This window comes from Danio aesculapii, chromosome 11, assembly GCF_903798145.1.
Source record: "Danio aesculapii chromosome 11, fDanAes4.1, whole genome shotgun sequence".
In the NCBI taxonomy this organism is placed as follows: domain Eukaryota; kingdom Metazoa; phylum Chordata; class Actinopteri; order Cypriniformes; family Danionidae; genus Danio; species Danio aesculapii.
This window is the reverse complement of record NC_079445.1, coordinates 1,336,253-1,353,145: the sequence shown is the minus strand read 5'-3', so window position 1 is coordinate 1,353,145 and position 16,893 is coordinate 1,336,253. Positions and strand designations below refer to the sequence as shown.

At 38.4% G+C, this 16,893-nt stretch overlaps 2 protein-coding genes across 2 annotated transcripts; one reads left to right on the top strand and one right to left on the bottom strand.

The window, feature by feature from the left end:
• Positions 1–5,867: 5,867 nt before the first annotated feature.
• ppp1r3db (protein phosphatase 1, regulatory subunit 3Db) lies at positions 5,868–10,088 on the bottom strand. Its single transcript, XM_056468788.1, has 2 exons — positions 9,701–10,088; positions 5,868–7,852 (listed from the first exon to the last, which is right to left on the bottom strand). The coding sequence occupies exon 2, from the start codon at positions 7,836–7,838 to the stop codon at positions 6,948–6,950; it is 891 nt and encodes a 296-aa protein (XP_056324763.1). The 5' UTR covers positions 7,839–7,852; positions 9,701–10,088; the 3' UTR covers positions 5,868–6,947.
• Positions 10,089–10,881: 793 nt separating this feature from the next.
• Positions 10,882–16,893, top strand: fam217bb (family with sequence similarity 217 member Bb). The gene is made up of 5 exons (XM_056468519.1): positions 10,882–11,440; positions 13,710–13,770; positions 14,559–14,626; positions 14,859–15,117; positions 15,308–16,893. The coding sequence occupies exons 1-5, from the start codon at positions 11,355–11,357 to the stop codon at positions 16,175–16,177; spliced, it is 1,344 nt and encodes a 447-aa protein (XP_056324494.1). The 5' UTR covers positions 10,882–11,354; the 3' UTR covers positions 16,178–16,893.

The window sequence follows — 16,893 nt, the reverse complement described above, 5'->3', positions numbered from 1 at the left end:
GATGAATAGATAGATAAATGGATGGATGGATGGATGGATGAATGGATGGACTAAACATGGATGGATGGATGGACTAAAACATGGATAGATAAATAGATGGATGGATAAACTAAAACAGGGATGGATGGATGGATGGATGGATGGATAAATGGACTGAAACATTGATGGATGGATGGAATAAAACATGAATGGATTATTGAAAAGATGGATGGACGGCCTTTAACATGGATAGATAGATGAAAATATGGACAGTAATTTGAGGTAAGAAGTTATCAATAGTTAAACTCAATTATTAAATAAATTAATTATTTAAACATTAAATTAATTATTTCTGCATAAATAAATCAATACAATTTGCTTTCATGAACAAGTGTAACATTATTATAACCAAAAAGGGTTCGAGCTAACATTAAGAATGAACAGATGTGTGTTAGAAACTACCAGCAAACATGAATAACTCTACAGGCTGACCCACTGTGAGTTGACTTCTCTAATGATTTAATTAGAACTAATAGGACTTTATTAATCCGGCGTCTGACTTTACTGACAGCCCTTATTCTAATAGCTGATCTGATCTGTGCTCATTTCTCTAAATGATCTCTAGTCTTGTGTTCAAAACGCCAGATTGGATTCTCATAATGTCTTTATGCAGCAGAAAACACTTCCATTCACATACAGTAGTCTTACATAAGCTGTCAGGAAGTGTCAGCGTCCTCCAAGAAAACACGAGAACTCGTTATATCTGTTCAGACACACATACACATGCACAAACACCTGCATCTGTTAACACAAAGAGCAATTTCTGGCTGATTTAACCCATTTAAAAGGTTATTTGGTACAATTTAATTAGTATAGATCAGTTAGCAATGTTTTCGACTTTAATAAACCCCTTTTTTAAGATTTATACAGGAGAATATCTGTTTTACAGTCATTTTTGGTGTTGTTTTGTCGTGTGAATGACAAGCAGAGTACATGTTTGGCCACAAATGAAGGCTGTATCTGCAGGCGTTGTGGTTTTTCCATCATGATAGAGGATCTACAGAAAGCGGGTCAGTGGTGTCAGATGATGGAGAACTGCACTAATCACGTTTCCCTCTGAGCTTCATTAAAAAAACATGGGGAGATCCGTCAGAAATGAACGAATGCATTGGGGTGATACTATAACTGCAGGCATTTCAAGAAGTAAAGGAGAAAACTCTTTATAAACAGCGATGTTGTGCTAAGATGCGCTAAAATTAATTAACAGTTTACAAATTAATAAACTGCTGAAATTATCTCCAATACACTGTAAAAAATACCTGTGAATTGCATTATAGGATGTTGATCTCTGCTCTGTCGTCAGATCATATATGAAATATATGCTTAGACATCACATCATTACTAGTGTAATAAACACTCACCGGCCACTTTATTAGGTACATCAGTCCAACTGCTGGTTAACGAGAATTTCTAATCAGCCAATCACATGGCAGCAACTCAATGCATTTAGGCATGTAGACATGATCAAGAGGATCTGCTGCAGTTCAAACCGAGACTAAGAAAGGGGATTTAAGTGACTTTGAACGTGGCATGGTTATTGGTGTCAGACGGGCTGGTCTGAGTATTTCAGAAACTGCTGATCTACTGGGATTTTCACGCACAACCATCTCTAGGGTTTACAGAGAATGGTCCGACAAAGAGGAAATATCCAGTGAGCGGCAGTTCTGTGGGTGCAAATGCCTTGTTGATGCCAGAGGTCAGAGGAGAATGGCCAGACTGGTTCCAGCTGATAGAAAGGCAACAGTAACTCAAATAAGCACTCGTTACAACCGAGGTCTGCAGAAGAGCATCTCTGAACACACAACACGTCCAACCTTGAGGCGGATGGGCTACAGCAGCAGAAGACCACACCGGGTGCCGCTCCTGTCAGCAAAGAACAGGAAACTGAGGCTACAATTCACACAGGCTCACCAAAACTGGACAATAGAAGATTGGAGAAACGTTGCCTGGTCTGATGAGTCTCCATTTCTGCTGCCACATTCGGATGGTCGGCTCAGAGTTTAACATGAAAGCATGGATGCATCCTGACTTGTATCAGCGGTTCAGGCTGCTGGGGGGGATATTTTCTTGGGTCCATTAGTACCAATTGAGCATGGTGTCAACGCCACAGCCTACCTGAGTATTGTTGCTGACCATGTCCATCCCTTTATGAGCACAGTGTCTCCATCTTCTGATGGCTACTTCCAGCAGGATAACACACCATGTCATAAAGCGCCAATCATCTCAGACTGGTTTCTTGAACATGACAATGAGTTCACTGTACTCAAATGGCCTCCACAGTCACCAGAGCTCAATCCAATAGAGCACCTTTGGGATGTGGTGGAACGGGAGATTGGCATCATGGATGTGCAGCCGACAAATCTGCAGCAACTGTGTGATGCTATCATGTCAATATGGAGTAAAATCTCTGAGGAATATTTCCAGTATCTTGTTGAATCTACGTCACAAAGGATTAAGGCAGCGCTGAAGGCAAAAGGTGGTCCAACCCGGTACTAGTAAGTTGTACCTAATAAAGTGGCCGATGAGTGTAAATATTTAGACAGACAGTCTCCATAGCATTTAACTGAAATAAAATCCATCTCGTCTTGCAGAGTTTAATAACATTTGTGTGACAGACACTATATGAATAGCAAAATACCTCTGTGTCAGATCAGCGCCGGTTATGTAAGAGCGTCAGATGTGTTTTTAACACTCACATTATTTCATCTATTCTCAGTAGAGATGTATTTGCATAATTTCCACAGCATAATTACATTACTCACAGCAGGAACAGTGTGAGGAATGAGTGGCATCAGTAAAAACAGTCTATGGTGCAAACCAGCGATCTGGGGAGTTATGATCGCTGGTGACCGTGACACTAAACATGAAAATGAGTTTATATTACTGTATTTATTATGGTTGCAGATTTCAACTAAAAGTACTTTAAGGTATTAATATATGCTTTCTTCATGGCTAAATTATGTTCAAATTTCCCCCCCAAAATTACATTTATGCTTTTGTGGTTCAGGGTCACAAATGTCATATTAGGGGTAAAATACGTTTCTAATAATGTGTTTTTGTCTTCAATATTTAAGTATTCTGAACTCTAGATACTAAAAAACATCAAATAATTGTCTTTCAATTTGTCATAAAATGATTGTGGTTGTAATTATGCCGGATTTCATTTTTAACATATAACCCCTTTTCACTTTGACACCATAAAAGTTAAAAGAAGTTTATATATCACTGTATTTATTTATTTTATGTTATTACGGTTGTAGACGTTAGCCATAAGCACCTTTAGTATTAATACATGCTTTCTTTATGGCTTTATAATGTTTAGATTTCTAAAGAAATTACATGTGTGGTTTTGGGGTTCACGGACACAAATATCATAATAGGGGTAAAATAATGTTGTAAATAATGTGTTTTCTCCATCATTAGTTCAGTATCCTGACCTCTAGATTTCAAAATACATACAATAATTGTGTTTTAAGTTGTCATAAAATGATTCTGGGTGTAAATATGGCTGATTTTACTTTTAGGATATAACTCATTTTCACTTCAGCACCATATGAACGTGAAAATGAGTTTATATCACTGTATTTATTCATTTTATATCATTATGGTTTAGACTTTATGTAGCTTAAAGTATTAATATATGCTTTGCTTAAACTTTCCAACAATTTACATTTATCTCAATTAGTTCTAACTACAAGATAAAGCTTGTTAAATAAATACAAATGTAATGTCTTCACTTTCCCAGTCCATCTCCTCCTCCAGATTCACAGCGCCATCTTCTGTCTGCTCGCAGAACTGCTTAAAAACGTGCTTTCTTTAAAAACAAACCCTAGTTAATGCTTATAAATGGTTATACAATTAAATTAAATAAAAATATATAATAGCATAATAAATGAGAGCAATAATTTATGAAACAGAAGTGAGAAACAGAATATGTTGGTTTATTTACTGCAGAAGGACTTTTTATTTTCAGTATCCCGATTAAAGCACTTCCTGTGAACTGTTGCGCTGTTACAAAATGGCCAGGTTTAAGGTAAGTCTTCTTTAATAATTAATGATCTTCACAGCCTGATTGATGTGGGATATAAACATCTCAGAGAGTAAGTAGCACTGCATTAAATTATTGTTCAGCGCCATGTCTTTAAAATATGAACTTTTATTGTACTCCAGTATTTTCAATGGAGAGCCTGCTGATCCTGACGCCGTGTGTGTAAACGGCTTTTCATCTCGTTTTACACTTGACCAACTAAATAAATGCTTCAATCTACATAACTGATTGTATTTTAATTATATTACAACACCCATGCTGTAAAAGAAATCTTATGAAATTGAAAAATGTCACGTTCATCGGAAGTTTATCAGTAGGGGAAAAACACTAGCTGTGCAGGCTGAATAATCGACACCAGAGTGATCTGCGCTGCAACAACTGTCCAAATGTGTGGCAAAGGTGAGGCTGTAAATATAGTCATTTTGTGTTTGGTTTAAAGACGACGGATATTTTAAGAGCTGAGCTCAGATCATGTGCTCATACAGCTGGACTGGGTCAGAAGTACATTATTGGGCTTCCTCAGATGCCTTCAGATCTCTGTCGGGGAAAGGTCTAGAAGAGCGCACAAAACATGTCCAATAAACACTGACCATCACTCACATGTGAATAACAAACTTTAAAGGTGCTGTGTGTAAGTGTTTGACTCTTCTAAAGTATAAAAACACCATCATATGTGTGCAGATATTCAGAAACATGCTCAGTGAACATTCTTGTTTATGTGAAAAACAATGCTGAAGTCAGATATTCTGCTTTGAATATGTGCGTTACATGCAGGAACGGCTGTCTTTGTTTTGGTCCCTTTAACTCGCCCAATGCCACTATTATAGCCAATTATACATCAGCACCGCTGCCTTGGTGGAAAACGGCGTATTTCATTCATTGCGTCAGTCAGTCATTCGAAAAGGCTGTCAAAGTGTGCATCTGTGACTGAAATGCGACCTCTGGTGGACTGTAGCAGACTCCGAAATGAGACGCAGATTCAGAGTTCCACATGAGGTTATTAATTAGCAAATAATATAAATATTACGAGTGTAAACATTATGTGAGCAGGTTACATTGTACACGCTACATGACGAGATTTGCAGTGATGAGCAATTTGGCTGTTTGTACCAGACGAAACATAACAGAAATGTAAATACAACCATTCAGAAGCCCAGAATAAGCACTCATTCATGAAATGGTAAGGTTTATAATCTAATTAATACATATTAAACCTCTTTAACTTTATTAAATGTAGATGTAAATCTAGATGCTGAATCACTGACATCTGTTGGTTTGAACTCGCTCCTGTTGGTCAATCTGGCAACCTGCTCTAGCATGTGTTTTGATCCAGGAATGCAATACCTAGTTCAACCACTGGGTGTCAAACTTACATACTGCACCTTTAAGATGCATAAACAATAACTTTTTTCTCCCTTATAAAAATTAACCATGTTTTTACTATAGTAAACATGTCTATAGTATAAATATAAATATGCCTATAGTAACCATGGTTTTACTATAGTAATATTATAGTGATACTATACTATATACTATACCTACTGTAGTAATATTGTAGAAATACTATGCTAACACTGTAGGAACCATGACTGTTTTAAAGGACATGAGAACATGTTTTTATTGTACCACAGTTTTGCTATAGTAATATAATTGTATTAAGCTATAGTAATCATAACTGTCGGAATAACGGATACAAAGCAGGTTGTATTGCATTTAACAAAAGTATGCAATAACATTAAAAAAGGACAAAAACATTTTAAAAAATAGTACAAAACCTGAATAAAAAGTGAAATTATATGCAGATTTTATTAAAAACATTTGTAAGTTATTTGGAAGAGTATGTTAACCATGTATAAATAGGTTTACATGTGACAGTTTGATTCAGAAAAATCTAATCCACATCTATAATCCTCTTAGTCTATGCTGACATTATCTTCAGCAGCTCAAACACTCTCATGGCTAATGGACAGACGGCTGCTTCTCACTCAGGGCTGCTGTTTATGCTAATGAGATGGAGAGATGGGACTAGTGGGCGGGGCTTTCCCCCTCTGATGACACGTACAAAGGGAGAATGTCGATCAAAGTGTTTCTGCAGACTGTTTTGATCAAGTCTGATTAGAATAGTTGGCGGTTCATTCCACTGTGGCGACCTCTGAAATAGAGACTAAAGCCTGGTTTAGACTTCTGCGTCAAGTGATCGGCGTGACCCACGGCGCATTCAATGTGTGTAGCTGTGCATTTATACGTCTGTGTGCTGTTACTGTTGTTCTGCAATAACACTTCTGAAATGCTAGTTGGCAGTGAAGTGTTTATGTTCCTGTGTGTCGAGTTTCTTCGCTGGTGTTTTGTTTTTTCTGAACGCTTCCTTAATGTACAAGTGGATCAAACTCGCTCATTTTAATGCAGGAACCGGCAGACGTGCAACATCTTTAATCATGAGGTAAACACAAAGCAAAACTTTCCATCTGGAGCTCCTTCACGGCACTCCACACTTGTAAACAATCGCTCCATCGGGCTCGCGCGGCTCTCGGTCCCGCCCACACTCGTCAGCGCTACCAAGCCGACCAATCACAGAGCTTGCTCTACGCATCGTTGCGACACGTAGCTACATTTTTGGAGAGGTGCACGTCAGCATTGCTGACTGCCACGGCGAGGGCTGTGCGTCCACGCGTAGGCCGTGCCGTAGCATACGCATACGCTTGATGCAGAAGTATAAATCAGCCTTAAGGAAAATAAAATAAATGAATGAATCTCCCCCAAACCCCCCAATAATTCGCACCCTGATTACGCCTATGGAGAGTCCTCAAAAACCAACATATGTATGTGTGTGTGTGTGTGTGTGAAATCTTTTAGTGTACGCTCAAATGAAATGCACTAGGCTGTCTTCACACTCTCTAGGGACGGTCAGTTTATAAGTCTGGCAGGTCAGTTTATAATTACACCCGTCATTGTTGTCCCAGAACTCAGATCCTGGCACCCGGAAGCAGACGGCGAACTGCAGCACGGCGCCCGGCTGCATGATGAACGGAGGCACCGGCAGGAGAAAACGGAAAACGTCGGTCTCCAGATCCCCCCTGCGCACGCTGCACACCCAGCCGGCCCTACAGTCCGCACTGCTCCTCCAGTCGGTGAAGGAGTAGCGCACTATGACCTCCTTCTGGAAGCACAAATTCAGCACTTCTGCAGTTCCAGTGATGCCCAGCTCTGAGCAAAACACCCGCTCCAGACACACTCTCTGCCGGCACAAACGCCTGGTGAACGCAGAGACATTGGTGGTCATGTTATCAGGGAAGGAGGGCTGGAAATAAGGTAAGGAGAGCTCCAGGTTTTTCTTAGAGGCCAGTTCTGAGCTGGCCAATAGGCGTGTGATGACGTGAACCGGCACCAGTGGATCGTCACTGGATTTGAAGAACTTCACATCTTCCAGCTGCAGGCCGAGAGAGTCCACGAAGCGGACCTGGACGTTCCTGCAGGTTTGCTGATCGCTGGAGGATGAGAGGGATTTGGCTCTTCTCCTCATGATGGGTTTGGGCTCCGGTTCGCAGGACAGCCGCCGCCGGATCACGGGATCCTGTGGAGGAACGGATGCTGGTTTTGGGCTGGGTGGTCGTATGGCCACTGGGGGGCGCTGGGGAGGGGGTTTGGGGTTGTAAATGTTGCGCAGATGAAAGGTTTTGATGGGTTTTGATAGCTCGCCAAATGCACTTGTGAACTGCAAGGCGGGTCCTGAGACGTGCGGATAGGACTCCATTCTCAGTGGGATTTCTAGAAGCAGAGAATGCAAACTTGTATTAAAAATAATGTCATAGTCATATTTGAGGGCATAAAAATCTAACAAATTCATGCAAGAAAATTGGTTTATGTAGTTTTATTACTATTTATGTGTGTGTATCACGTAATAAATCTATAATACACACATATTATGTCAAAACAAACTTTTATATCTGCAGTCTGAGGGTTCAGAATAATCAAAACATTGAGAAAATCACCATTAAAGTTCTTAGTAATACTCATTACTGACCAATTATTCATTCATTCATTCATTCATTTTATCTTCAGCTGTTTATTAATCAGGGGTCACCACAGCGGAATGAACCGCCAACTTATCCAGCATGTTTTATGCAGCGGATTCCCTTTCAGCTGCAACCCATCACTGGGAAACACCCATACACACTCATTCACACACATTTACCTTACCCAATTCACCCATACCACATGTTTTTGGACTTGTGGGAGGAAACCCACGCCAACACAGGGAGAACATGCAAACTCCACACAGAAATGCTGTGAGGCGAACGTGCTACCCACTGCGCCACCGTGCAGCCCTAATCAAATATTGAGTTATGATCTATTTACATTGAGAAACATACTAAATGTCTACATGAAACATGAGCTTTCACTAATATTATAATGATTTTTGGCAAAAAAATAACCCATACAAAGTATTTTCGTGATTGCCAAAAATATATCAGTGATTGGTTTTGTCGTACATGGAACCACACACACACACACACACAAACACACACGTTTGTTTTTGTGAATTGTGGGTACATTACACAGGCTTTCATTGTTTTTATACTGTCCACACTGTATTTTGCACTGCTCTAACCCCTAAACCATCGTCAGGAGACTGAGTGTAGTTTTACTCTCTGAAAAAACTCATCCTGTGGGGTTTATAAGCTTTTAGAGAAATGAGGACGTCAGCAATCTCCTCATATTTCCTATTTTCTTGTAATACCTGTGTCATCATACCTATGTCATTATACAGATTTGTGTCCTAATATCTCACAAAAACACATACACACACACACCTTCATCTTAATTAATCAGTACACTGAAATGATTCAAAGATGATTCCTTGGATTTACTAAACTCTTTTAAGTTAAGGGGTTGTAAACAATTTATTTGGGGCTGAATTTATACAAACGAATTAAGTTGATCATTACTCAATTTAATTTGTTTAAATTCAACCCAAATAAATTGTTTGCAACAGTTTTGCAGACGTCAATATTTTCAGTGTACACTATATTCTTTTTTGCTTGTTCAAACTACTTATTTAAAATGAGCTGAAACAACACAATTCTTGAGATTTCATTGGGGCAGCTTAATTTTTTAATGATCAATCCACATACATTTGTTAAAAGTGTTAAGTTAACTTAATCGATTTGTGTTGGGACAACTGCGATGTGTGGAACCCTGCATTTTTCACAGTGTACTGTTACAATGTAAACACCAAATAAAATATCAGCTAATATTGTTGCTGTTTTGACAAGTAGCATCGTGTTTTGCCATATTTTAATTAACTTTTTGTTTCTATAACTGTATGATATATTATACTACAATATACACAACAGTCTACTATAGTAAAAACTCAAGTATTGGTCACAGTATTGCTTAAAGTATTTATTACAGTTTATCAGTTCTTACAATGTTAATATATTATACAGAGTAATACACTTAACTATAGTCTGGTTCAAAAACACTAGTATTTACTATAAAATTGTAATAGTATTTTTTAATGTGGGAACGTAATCTGTTATAAATAATATGTTATGAATGCATAAAGCATAGGGTTGACGGCTCCTTTTAGAAACTCTGTACTGTACATCTTACCTTGGGGAAGATCTTGGTGATCCACGAGGCACTTGACTTTATGAAGAACTCTCCCTCGGGACGTGCAATTAAAAACGAATGACTATGCACACAAAGACTAACGTTAAAGTAGACAAGAGGTCTTCATCCCCCAGAGAGATTGTAATAAAATACGCGGAGATCGAGCGCCTTTGACATTTAAACGGTGGTCGCGCTGGGAGGTGAAGCCAAACCAGCACACGCCGACGATTATTATTAGACCACCGTGCATCAAATAAGACATTCTGCAGTCTGAAAACCACATATAAACATTTCAGTTTCCAAAACACACCGCTGAGACGTGTTATTTGCACGGTCGATAATATTTACACGCGTATGTAGCCTGTGTAATTCTGTTTAAAGGGTCCAGGGTTGCCAGGTATTCACAACAAAAAGTAGCCAAATGGCACACACACACAAAACAAGCCCAATCCCTAAAGGAAGGAAAATATTAAGGTCAATATTAATATTATATTACTATTTTAATTCAATATTATTTATGTAGCACATTTAAAAACAATCATCGTTGACCACTTCACGTCAGAAAAGGTACAAAATAAATTAAAATACAATAGAAAATAACTAATACTGTAACCCTGCAGACAATTTTGTGTTTAATAGACGTCTCAAAGACATCTAAACGTAGACAGCTTGGCTATTTCAAGGCTAAATTTGGGCTTTCAGTGAAAATCTAATAGACGTCTAAGAATAGCCCAAAACTAGACTAGTCAAATAGACAAATTAGACAGACTTTATATGTGTAGTCATTCATTTCTGTTTATTTGAAGACTAGTCTAGTTTTTGCCTATTCTTAGACGTCTATTGGATTTTCACTGACAGCCCAAATTTAGCCTTGGTTTAGCCAAGACGACTATGTTTAGATGTCTATTAGACATCTATTAGACATCTATTAGACATCTTTTTTAAATAAAAAATAAAAAATTGCTTGCTGGGAACCTAGTAAAAAACTCAGCTCGGAGTGAACGACAAATTATGCAGGTGTTTCTTAAGCATCGTCTTATACATCTTATATGAATATAATTTATTTATTCATTCATTATCCTTCGACTTTCTATTTCAGATGTCGCCACAGCAGAATGAACCTCTATATATGATTATAATAAATCATGAAAAATAAATATTAAATAAATATAAATAAACAACCCACGGACATCAAAAGTAGCCCAATTCTGCAGGATAACCGCGGACTTGGCAACACAGATGGGGTCCCACACATGTATGTTTACAGTATCATATCCGTCTCCGTATATCATATACGACTCCGAGGCTGCAGACTACTACATTTCCCATATAACAATGCGCCCACAGCTGGAATACACGCCTGCGTAAATACCCTCATTAAAATGACAGGTTTCAGACAATTAACACTAAATGAAGCCCATCGATCTGCTCCTGAACGCCCGCGTTGAGCGATGCGTCTGATTACAGACAGACTGATCCGGTTGCTGAATTATTTACGGTAGATCGGTACTGATGCTCGGTGGATTATTACAGGGATCGGCGACAGACAGAGACGATTAATCGAGGGAGAAAACATCAAATGAGCAAGAAGAATGGATAAACGCTCAGCTGGGAAGAGAAAACGTTAATTATAGGAGATCCAGGTTTGAGGAATATGGGAACAGTCCTGCAGGAGAGCACTGCACATAACAGTCTGAATCTCAACCACAGCAGATATAAAGCAGCGAGACATGCAGCTAGGTAAGAACGAGTGACTGTCCATTCAAATCATCGTGTACTGGTTTTACATTTACTATAGTATATTTAAACAGTAAAGTGTATTACTGTATGTATTACAGTACTATTCACAACTATAAATGCTTCAGCATACTGTAGTATCAACTAAACTGTAATAAATACTGTATGTTTCAGTTTTACTACAGCAAACTGATGTATATTGTAGTAAATTATCCTCCCATATGAACAATCTATAATAATTTAAAGTAAATACTATAGTGAATATAACCATACTGTATTTTACAGTAAACCGTGATGTATTTTACCCTCCCATACAAACAAACTATAGTAATTTAAAGTAAAAACTATAGTGTTTTTGAACTATACTTTAGTAAAATGTATTATAATTTATTTATTATAGCAATCACAACCCTAAATGCTCCAGCATACTGTAGTATTAACTGAACTGTAATAAATACTGCAGTATGCTTTAGTTTTACTACAGTAAACTGTGATGTATTGTATTATATTATACCTTCCCATATGAACAATCTATAATAATTTAAAGTAAATACTTTAGTGTTTCTGTACCATACTGTAGTAAAGTGTAGTATGTATTGTAGTATTCACAACCATAAATGCTACAGTATATTGTAGTATTAACTGAACTGTAATAAATACCGCAGTATGCTTTAGTTTTACTACAGTAAACTGTGATGTATTATATTATACCTTCTCATATGAACAAATGATAGTAATTTAAAGTAAATAGCCTACTATAGTGTTTTTGAAGCATGCTGTAGTAAAGTGTATTATACTGTATGTATTAATCAACCCAAATGCTCCAGCATACTGTTGTACTATTAACTATAGTGAACTGATAAACTGTAATAAATACTGTAGTATGCTTTAGTTTATATTAAGCCCTCCCATACAAACCAAGTATAATAATTTAAAGTAAATACTATAGTGTTTTAAACCATGCTGTAGTAAATTACTTGAATTTTAATTTGCACTAATTGTATAGTTGCTATGGTAACACAACAACTTCAGTAATATAAACGCATGACCCAATACTGTAGTTTTCCACAACTAGAAGGTATATTATACTACAATACACCAGTTTACTGTAGTAAAGCTAGATCATTTTACAGTTCATCAGTTCACTATAGTAATACTCCGGAGAGTAAATACTACAGGATGATACACTACTGTATTATGGTTCAAAAGCCAAAAAAGTCTTTACTGTACATTTTTATAGTATTTTCTCATGTGGACTATAGTTGTGTTAAACTACAGTATTTGGTCACTTGTCAACACAGGCTCATTGTGAAAATGTACCCCCGTATACATTTCTGGAGAGCACAAATTCTGTAGCCTGAGCTATGTATGGCTGCATTTCATCTTTAAAACGAACGCTACAGGACGGTATGACGCAGACGACGACTTCTGTTTCTTTTTGCACTACTAGCTGACCGCTTAACTCCATGTGGACGGCATTTCTGCCATTACCAGTTTGCCTAGTAGCTCAAAGCGTACTTTTGGCAGACTTGAGGTGCAGAGAGGAGTTGACCATGATGACGGGGGTTGAAGTACAGCAAAGAACGCTTCTAGAAAGCAGGTAAAACAAAAATAAAATAAATAAGTAAGTAAATAAATAACAGGATGAGAATGTGGTAAGATCTGAAAACGTGGTAAAAATTAGGCTTTTTTTCTGGATTGCTTTTGAAAACACTGTCGGTTGGATTTAGGGAAGGCAGGGGGTGGGGAAATCAGTCAGTCGACAGCGGCCTCTGGTGGATTTACGTGAGAACAGCAGGCGTGAATGGCATCCTCGAGAGAAATTTGAGATCTGAAAATGTGTGCACAGCAGCCTCTGGTGGATTTCGTGAGAACAGCAGGCGTGAATGGCACTCTTGAGAGAAATTTGAGATCTGAAAATGTGTACACAGCAGCCTCTGGTGGATTTGCGACAACAAAAATTGCGAGAAAAAAATGTACCTCTTTGGATGAATTTCACGCTGTCCAGAAATGTATACAGGGGTATGTATCCATAATGAGCCTGGGTTGTAATTTGTTTATATAAACGCAGTTGTTGTGTTACCATAGCAACCATAGTTACTAAGTACTTTACTATAGTATGGTTCAAGAACACTACTTTGTACAGTATTTAGTATGAGTTACTATGGTGTTATTTTCATGTAGCTTGAAAAAGCGGCAGATATGCAATATCAACCAAATTACAGCTGCTTCATTTATACATGATGTTAATCAACTTCCCTTTTATTAAAAGCAAGAAAACCTCAAAGGCACCTGTGCTTCCAACACCAAACACCAGCCCTTCATCTGAACCTGTGAGTAGCTTCTTAACAGTAAGGGTTATATTATATTAATAATATATATTGATTATATAAATTAATTATATTATTAATTATATAATATAATCATATTATATAAATGTATTATATATATATATATATATATATATATATATATATATATATATATATATATATATATATATATATATATATATAATGCAAATACGGCTATTTAATAAAATTTAATAAAATGTATTATATGGTCAAAAATTATTAGGCCTGTTGTGAAATTATAATAATAAAAACTGAAAAAGTGAAAAATTATTAACTTTTTTTTTTCAAATGATTAACAAAGCAAGGACATTTTCAAATTTTGTTGCAATAAAAGTAAAAAAACAAACAAACAAATAAATAAATAAATAATATTGCAACAGAGAAATACAGAGAACTCTCTGTAGACTGATGGCATTTCATGCTGTTCAGCTCTAAAAATGTGAGCAAAATCAGCTGTTTTGTCATCACTTTAGACATTACGCTAGAGAATCATACAAACACTAGCTCACTCTTGGTGATTTAGTTACGGCTTCTGCTGTTCTGATGTCAGTTGCAGATGTAAATGAACGGCGGAAGAAAGTAGTTCCTAATACAAAAGGCTTTTTAGACTCTCCGTGTTTGATTTTCTTTTTTATACACACAATTATATCGTCTAACTGTATAAACACTATATCACACTCGTAGCAGTGCGATGTGGCAGTGTGATTTAGCTCATATATATTGTCGTGGTTAATGTAGAGTAAGTGCTGTTTTCTGTGTGTCTCCAGGTCTGCCAGCAGAGGTTAAGACGAATAAGACCAGACACAATGCTGATAATGGCCAACCCCACACACAGGTTAGAAAAGGCTCTGGCACAAATAATAGTACTGGAGATTATAGTGAATATACTCAATTTGACCGTGTTCCTGTTATGCATATGTGACCAGGGTTATTATTTGTTAAATAAAACCAGAAACATTTTATTTTTAGGATCTTATATTAGGTCCCTATATACTGTAAGACCCTATTTTAAATGTTTTATCATACTTTAAAGGCCTCTTTAAAACCTTTTCCTTTGCTTCCTCAAGGCAACAAAGCTCAGCGAAGCTCAGATCTCATGCCGCTTACAAAAATGGACATAAAGACAAAAGACGAAACACCAGTGCTGTGAAAGAGAGCGAGGGCAAGGCTAAGAGTGTGAAGTTTGAGTCTGTAAACACTGAGAGAGAAGATCCATCTGACTGCAGAACTGAGGAGGAGAGTTGTTCATCTCAGAGTAAAGCTGGAGGAGACGACAGCGCCAGCGACATCTCCGACTCTGAACGATACTCTGTGCTGCCTGCCAAGGTCATTACACATTTTTACATAATTATTTTTACTTTAATGCAATTTACAAGCGTAAATAAACCTATAAATACCACAGAAATTGTTAATGAACTGATATATTTTACAGTGCACATGAAGTTTCACAGCAGACCTCATGAAGAAATTATTTGTTGCCCTAGCATTTTTAACAGTGTGCTTGTTACCTCCTCAGATTTCTCCTCCAGACCTCGACCTGCGTGCAGAAGTCATAGACACCTCAGACCTCCTTCACTCCTCCAAACCCACAAACCGAGTTCAGAGAAGCAGCTTTCCAGATTTCCTCCCACCTCCGTTTAACTCCTGGAGCCTCACGCAGCTGGCGGTGTATCTGAACACCGACGGCAAGACCATTCCTCGACCCAAACCCGTCGGCCAGCTGGAGAGATACCTAGACCGGCTTTTGCAGATGGAGTGGCACCAGATCCAAACCCTCCAAGAAGACTCCAGCAAATCTCCGCCTAAACATCGCCATCCAACGCCTCATTTCAGCCTCAGCTCTCCGAAATGCATCCTGCAATGCCAGCGTGCGTTTCCACTAGGTTTACTGTCATCTCTGACTTCATTAAACCTCTCCTGTACACACTGCCACGGTCACTACTCTAATGGATCATATCGTCAACACACTCGCTCGCATCCAGAGAAGAGATCTTCAGGTTTTCCTCAGAGGAGCAGCAGCGAGAGCAGGACTCGATCTGAACCTAGAAACCGCGAACACAGACTTAGCGATCCCCTAAGCGAGAGCAGACATCTGAGACGCATGCAGGCGGCGGGAAACATCCGCAATCCTGTCTCCACGCACAGTCCTGAGCTGCTTTCTGCTGCTGATGTTGGGGATGTGAAGAAGCGGAGGCCGGGGCGGAGGAGTCAATCGTCGGCGGGTGCCAGAGAGTTTGGGTTTAGGGTTCGAGGACGCAGTGAACAGAGGAAAACACAACAGGACTGTGTGTTATCTAGTGCTGGAGCTTCAGAGGCTTTAGGGGACTCAAAAGAGTCTAGTCGACTCAACAGGAAGCAGAAGCGTGTTGAATTCCTCACGCAATAACTTCAGTAGTATTTTCTTGCATTAGATTACTCATTCATTCATTTTCCTTCGGCTTAGTCCCTTATTTATCAGGGGCCGACACAGCGGAATGAACCGCCAACTATTCCAGCATATATTTTACACAGTGGATGCCCTTCCAGCTGCAACCCAGTACTGGGAAACACCCATACACACTCATTCACACACACACACACACTCATACACTACGGCCGATATAGCTCATCAGTTCCCCTATAGCGCATGTGTTTGGACTGTGGGGGAAACCGGAGCACCCGGAGGAAACCCACGCCAACACGGGGAGAACATGCAGACTCCACATAGAAACGCCAACTGACCCAGCCTGGACTTGCGTAAAACATATGCTGGAATAGTTGGACATCTGAAATAGAGATGAAGCTAAAGGAAAACGAATGAATGAATGAATGAATGAATGCATATTCAGTGGAAATGAGCCATTAGGCAGCTGAACCCATGATTATTCAGCTTAATTGATGTTTAATAGGCCATTCACACCAAAAACATAACTATAAAGATCAATGTTTGCCTCCATACAGGTGCACTGTAACATTTGGGTTGTTTCAGGTTGTTTTTGCAGTTCTGCTGCTGCAATGATTGACTGTCAGTGTTTTAAGAGCTAAAAAACTAATCTGTGTGTGTATTAGGGCTGCTCGATTATGGGAAAAAGCATAATCACTGTTATTTTGGTCATAATTATA

Bases quoted from the DNA above. Each gene is read 5' to 3' on its own strand.
- ppp1r3db (XM_056468788.1), bottom strand. From the start codon at position 7,838: ATGGAGTCCTATCCGCACGTCTCAGGACCCGCCTTGCAGTTCACAAGT.
- fam217bb (XM_056468519.1), top strand. From the start codon at position 11,355: ATGGGAACAGTCCTGCAGGAGAGCACTGCACATAACAGTCTGAATCTC. The intron at 11,441-13,709 runs GTAAGAACGAGT...TTTTATTAAAAG, and splicing joins GCAGCGAGACATGCAGCTAG to CAAGAAAACCTCAAAGGCAC. The intron at 13,771-14,558 runs GTGAGTAGCTTC...GTGTGTCTCCAG, and splicing joins CCAGCCCTTCATCTGAACCT to GTCTGCCAGCAGAGGTTAAG.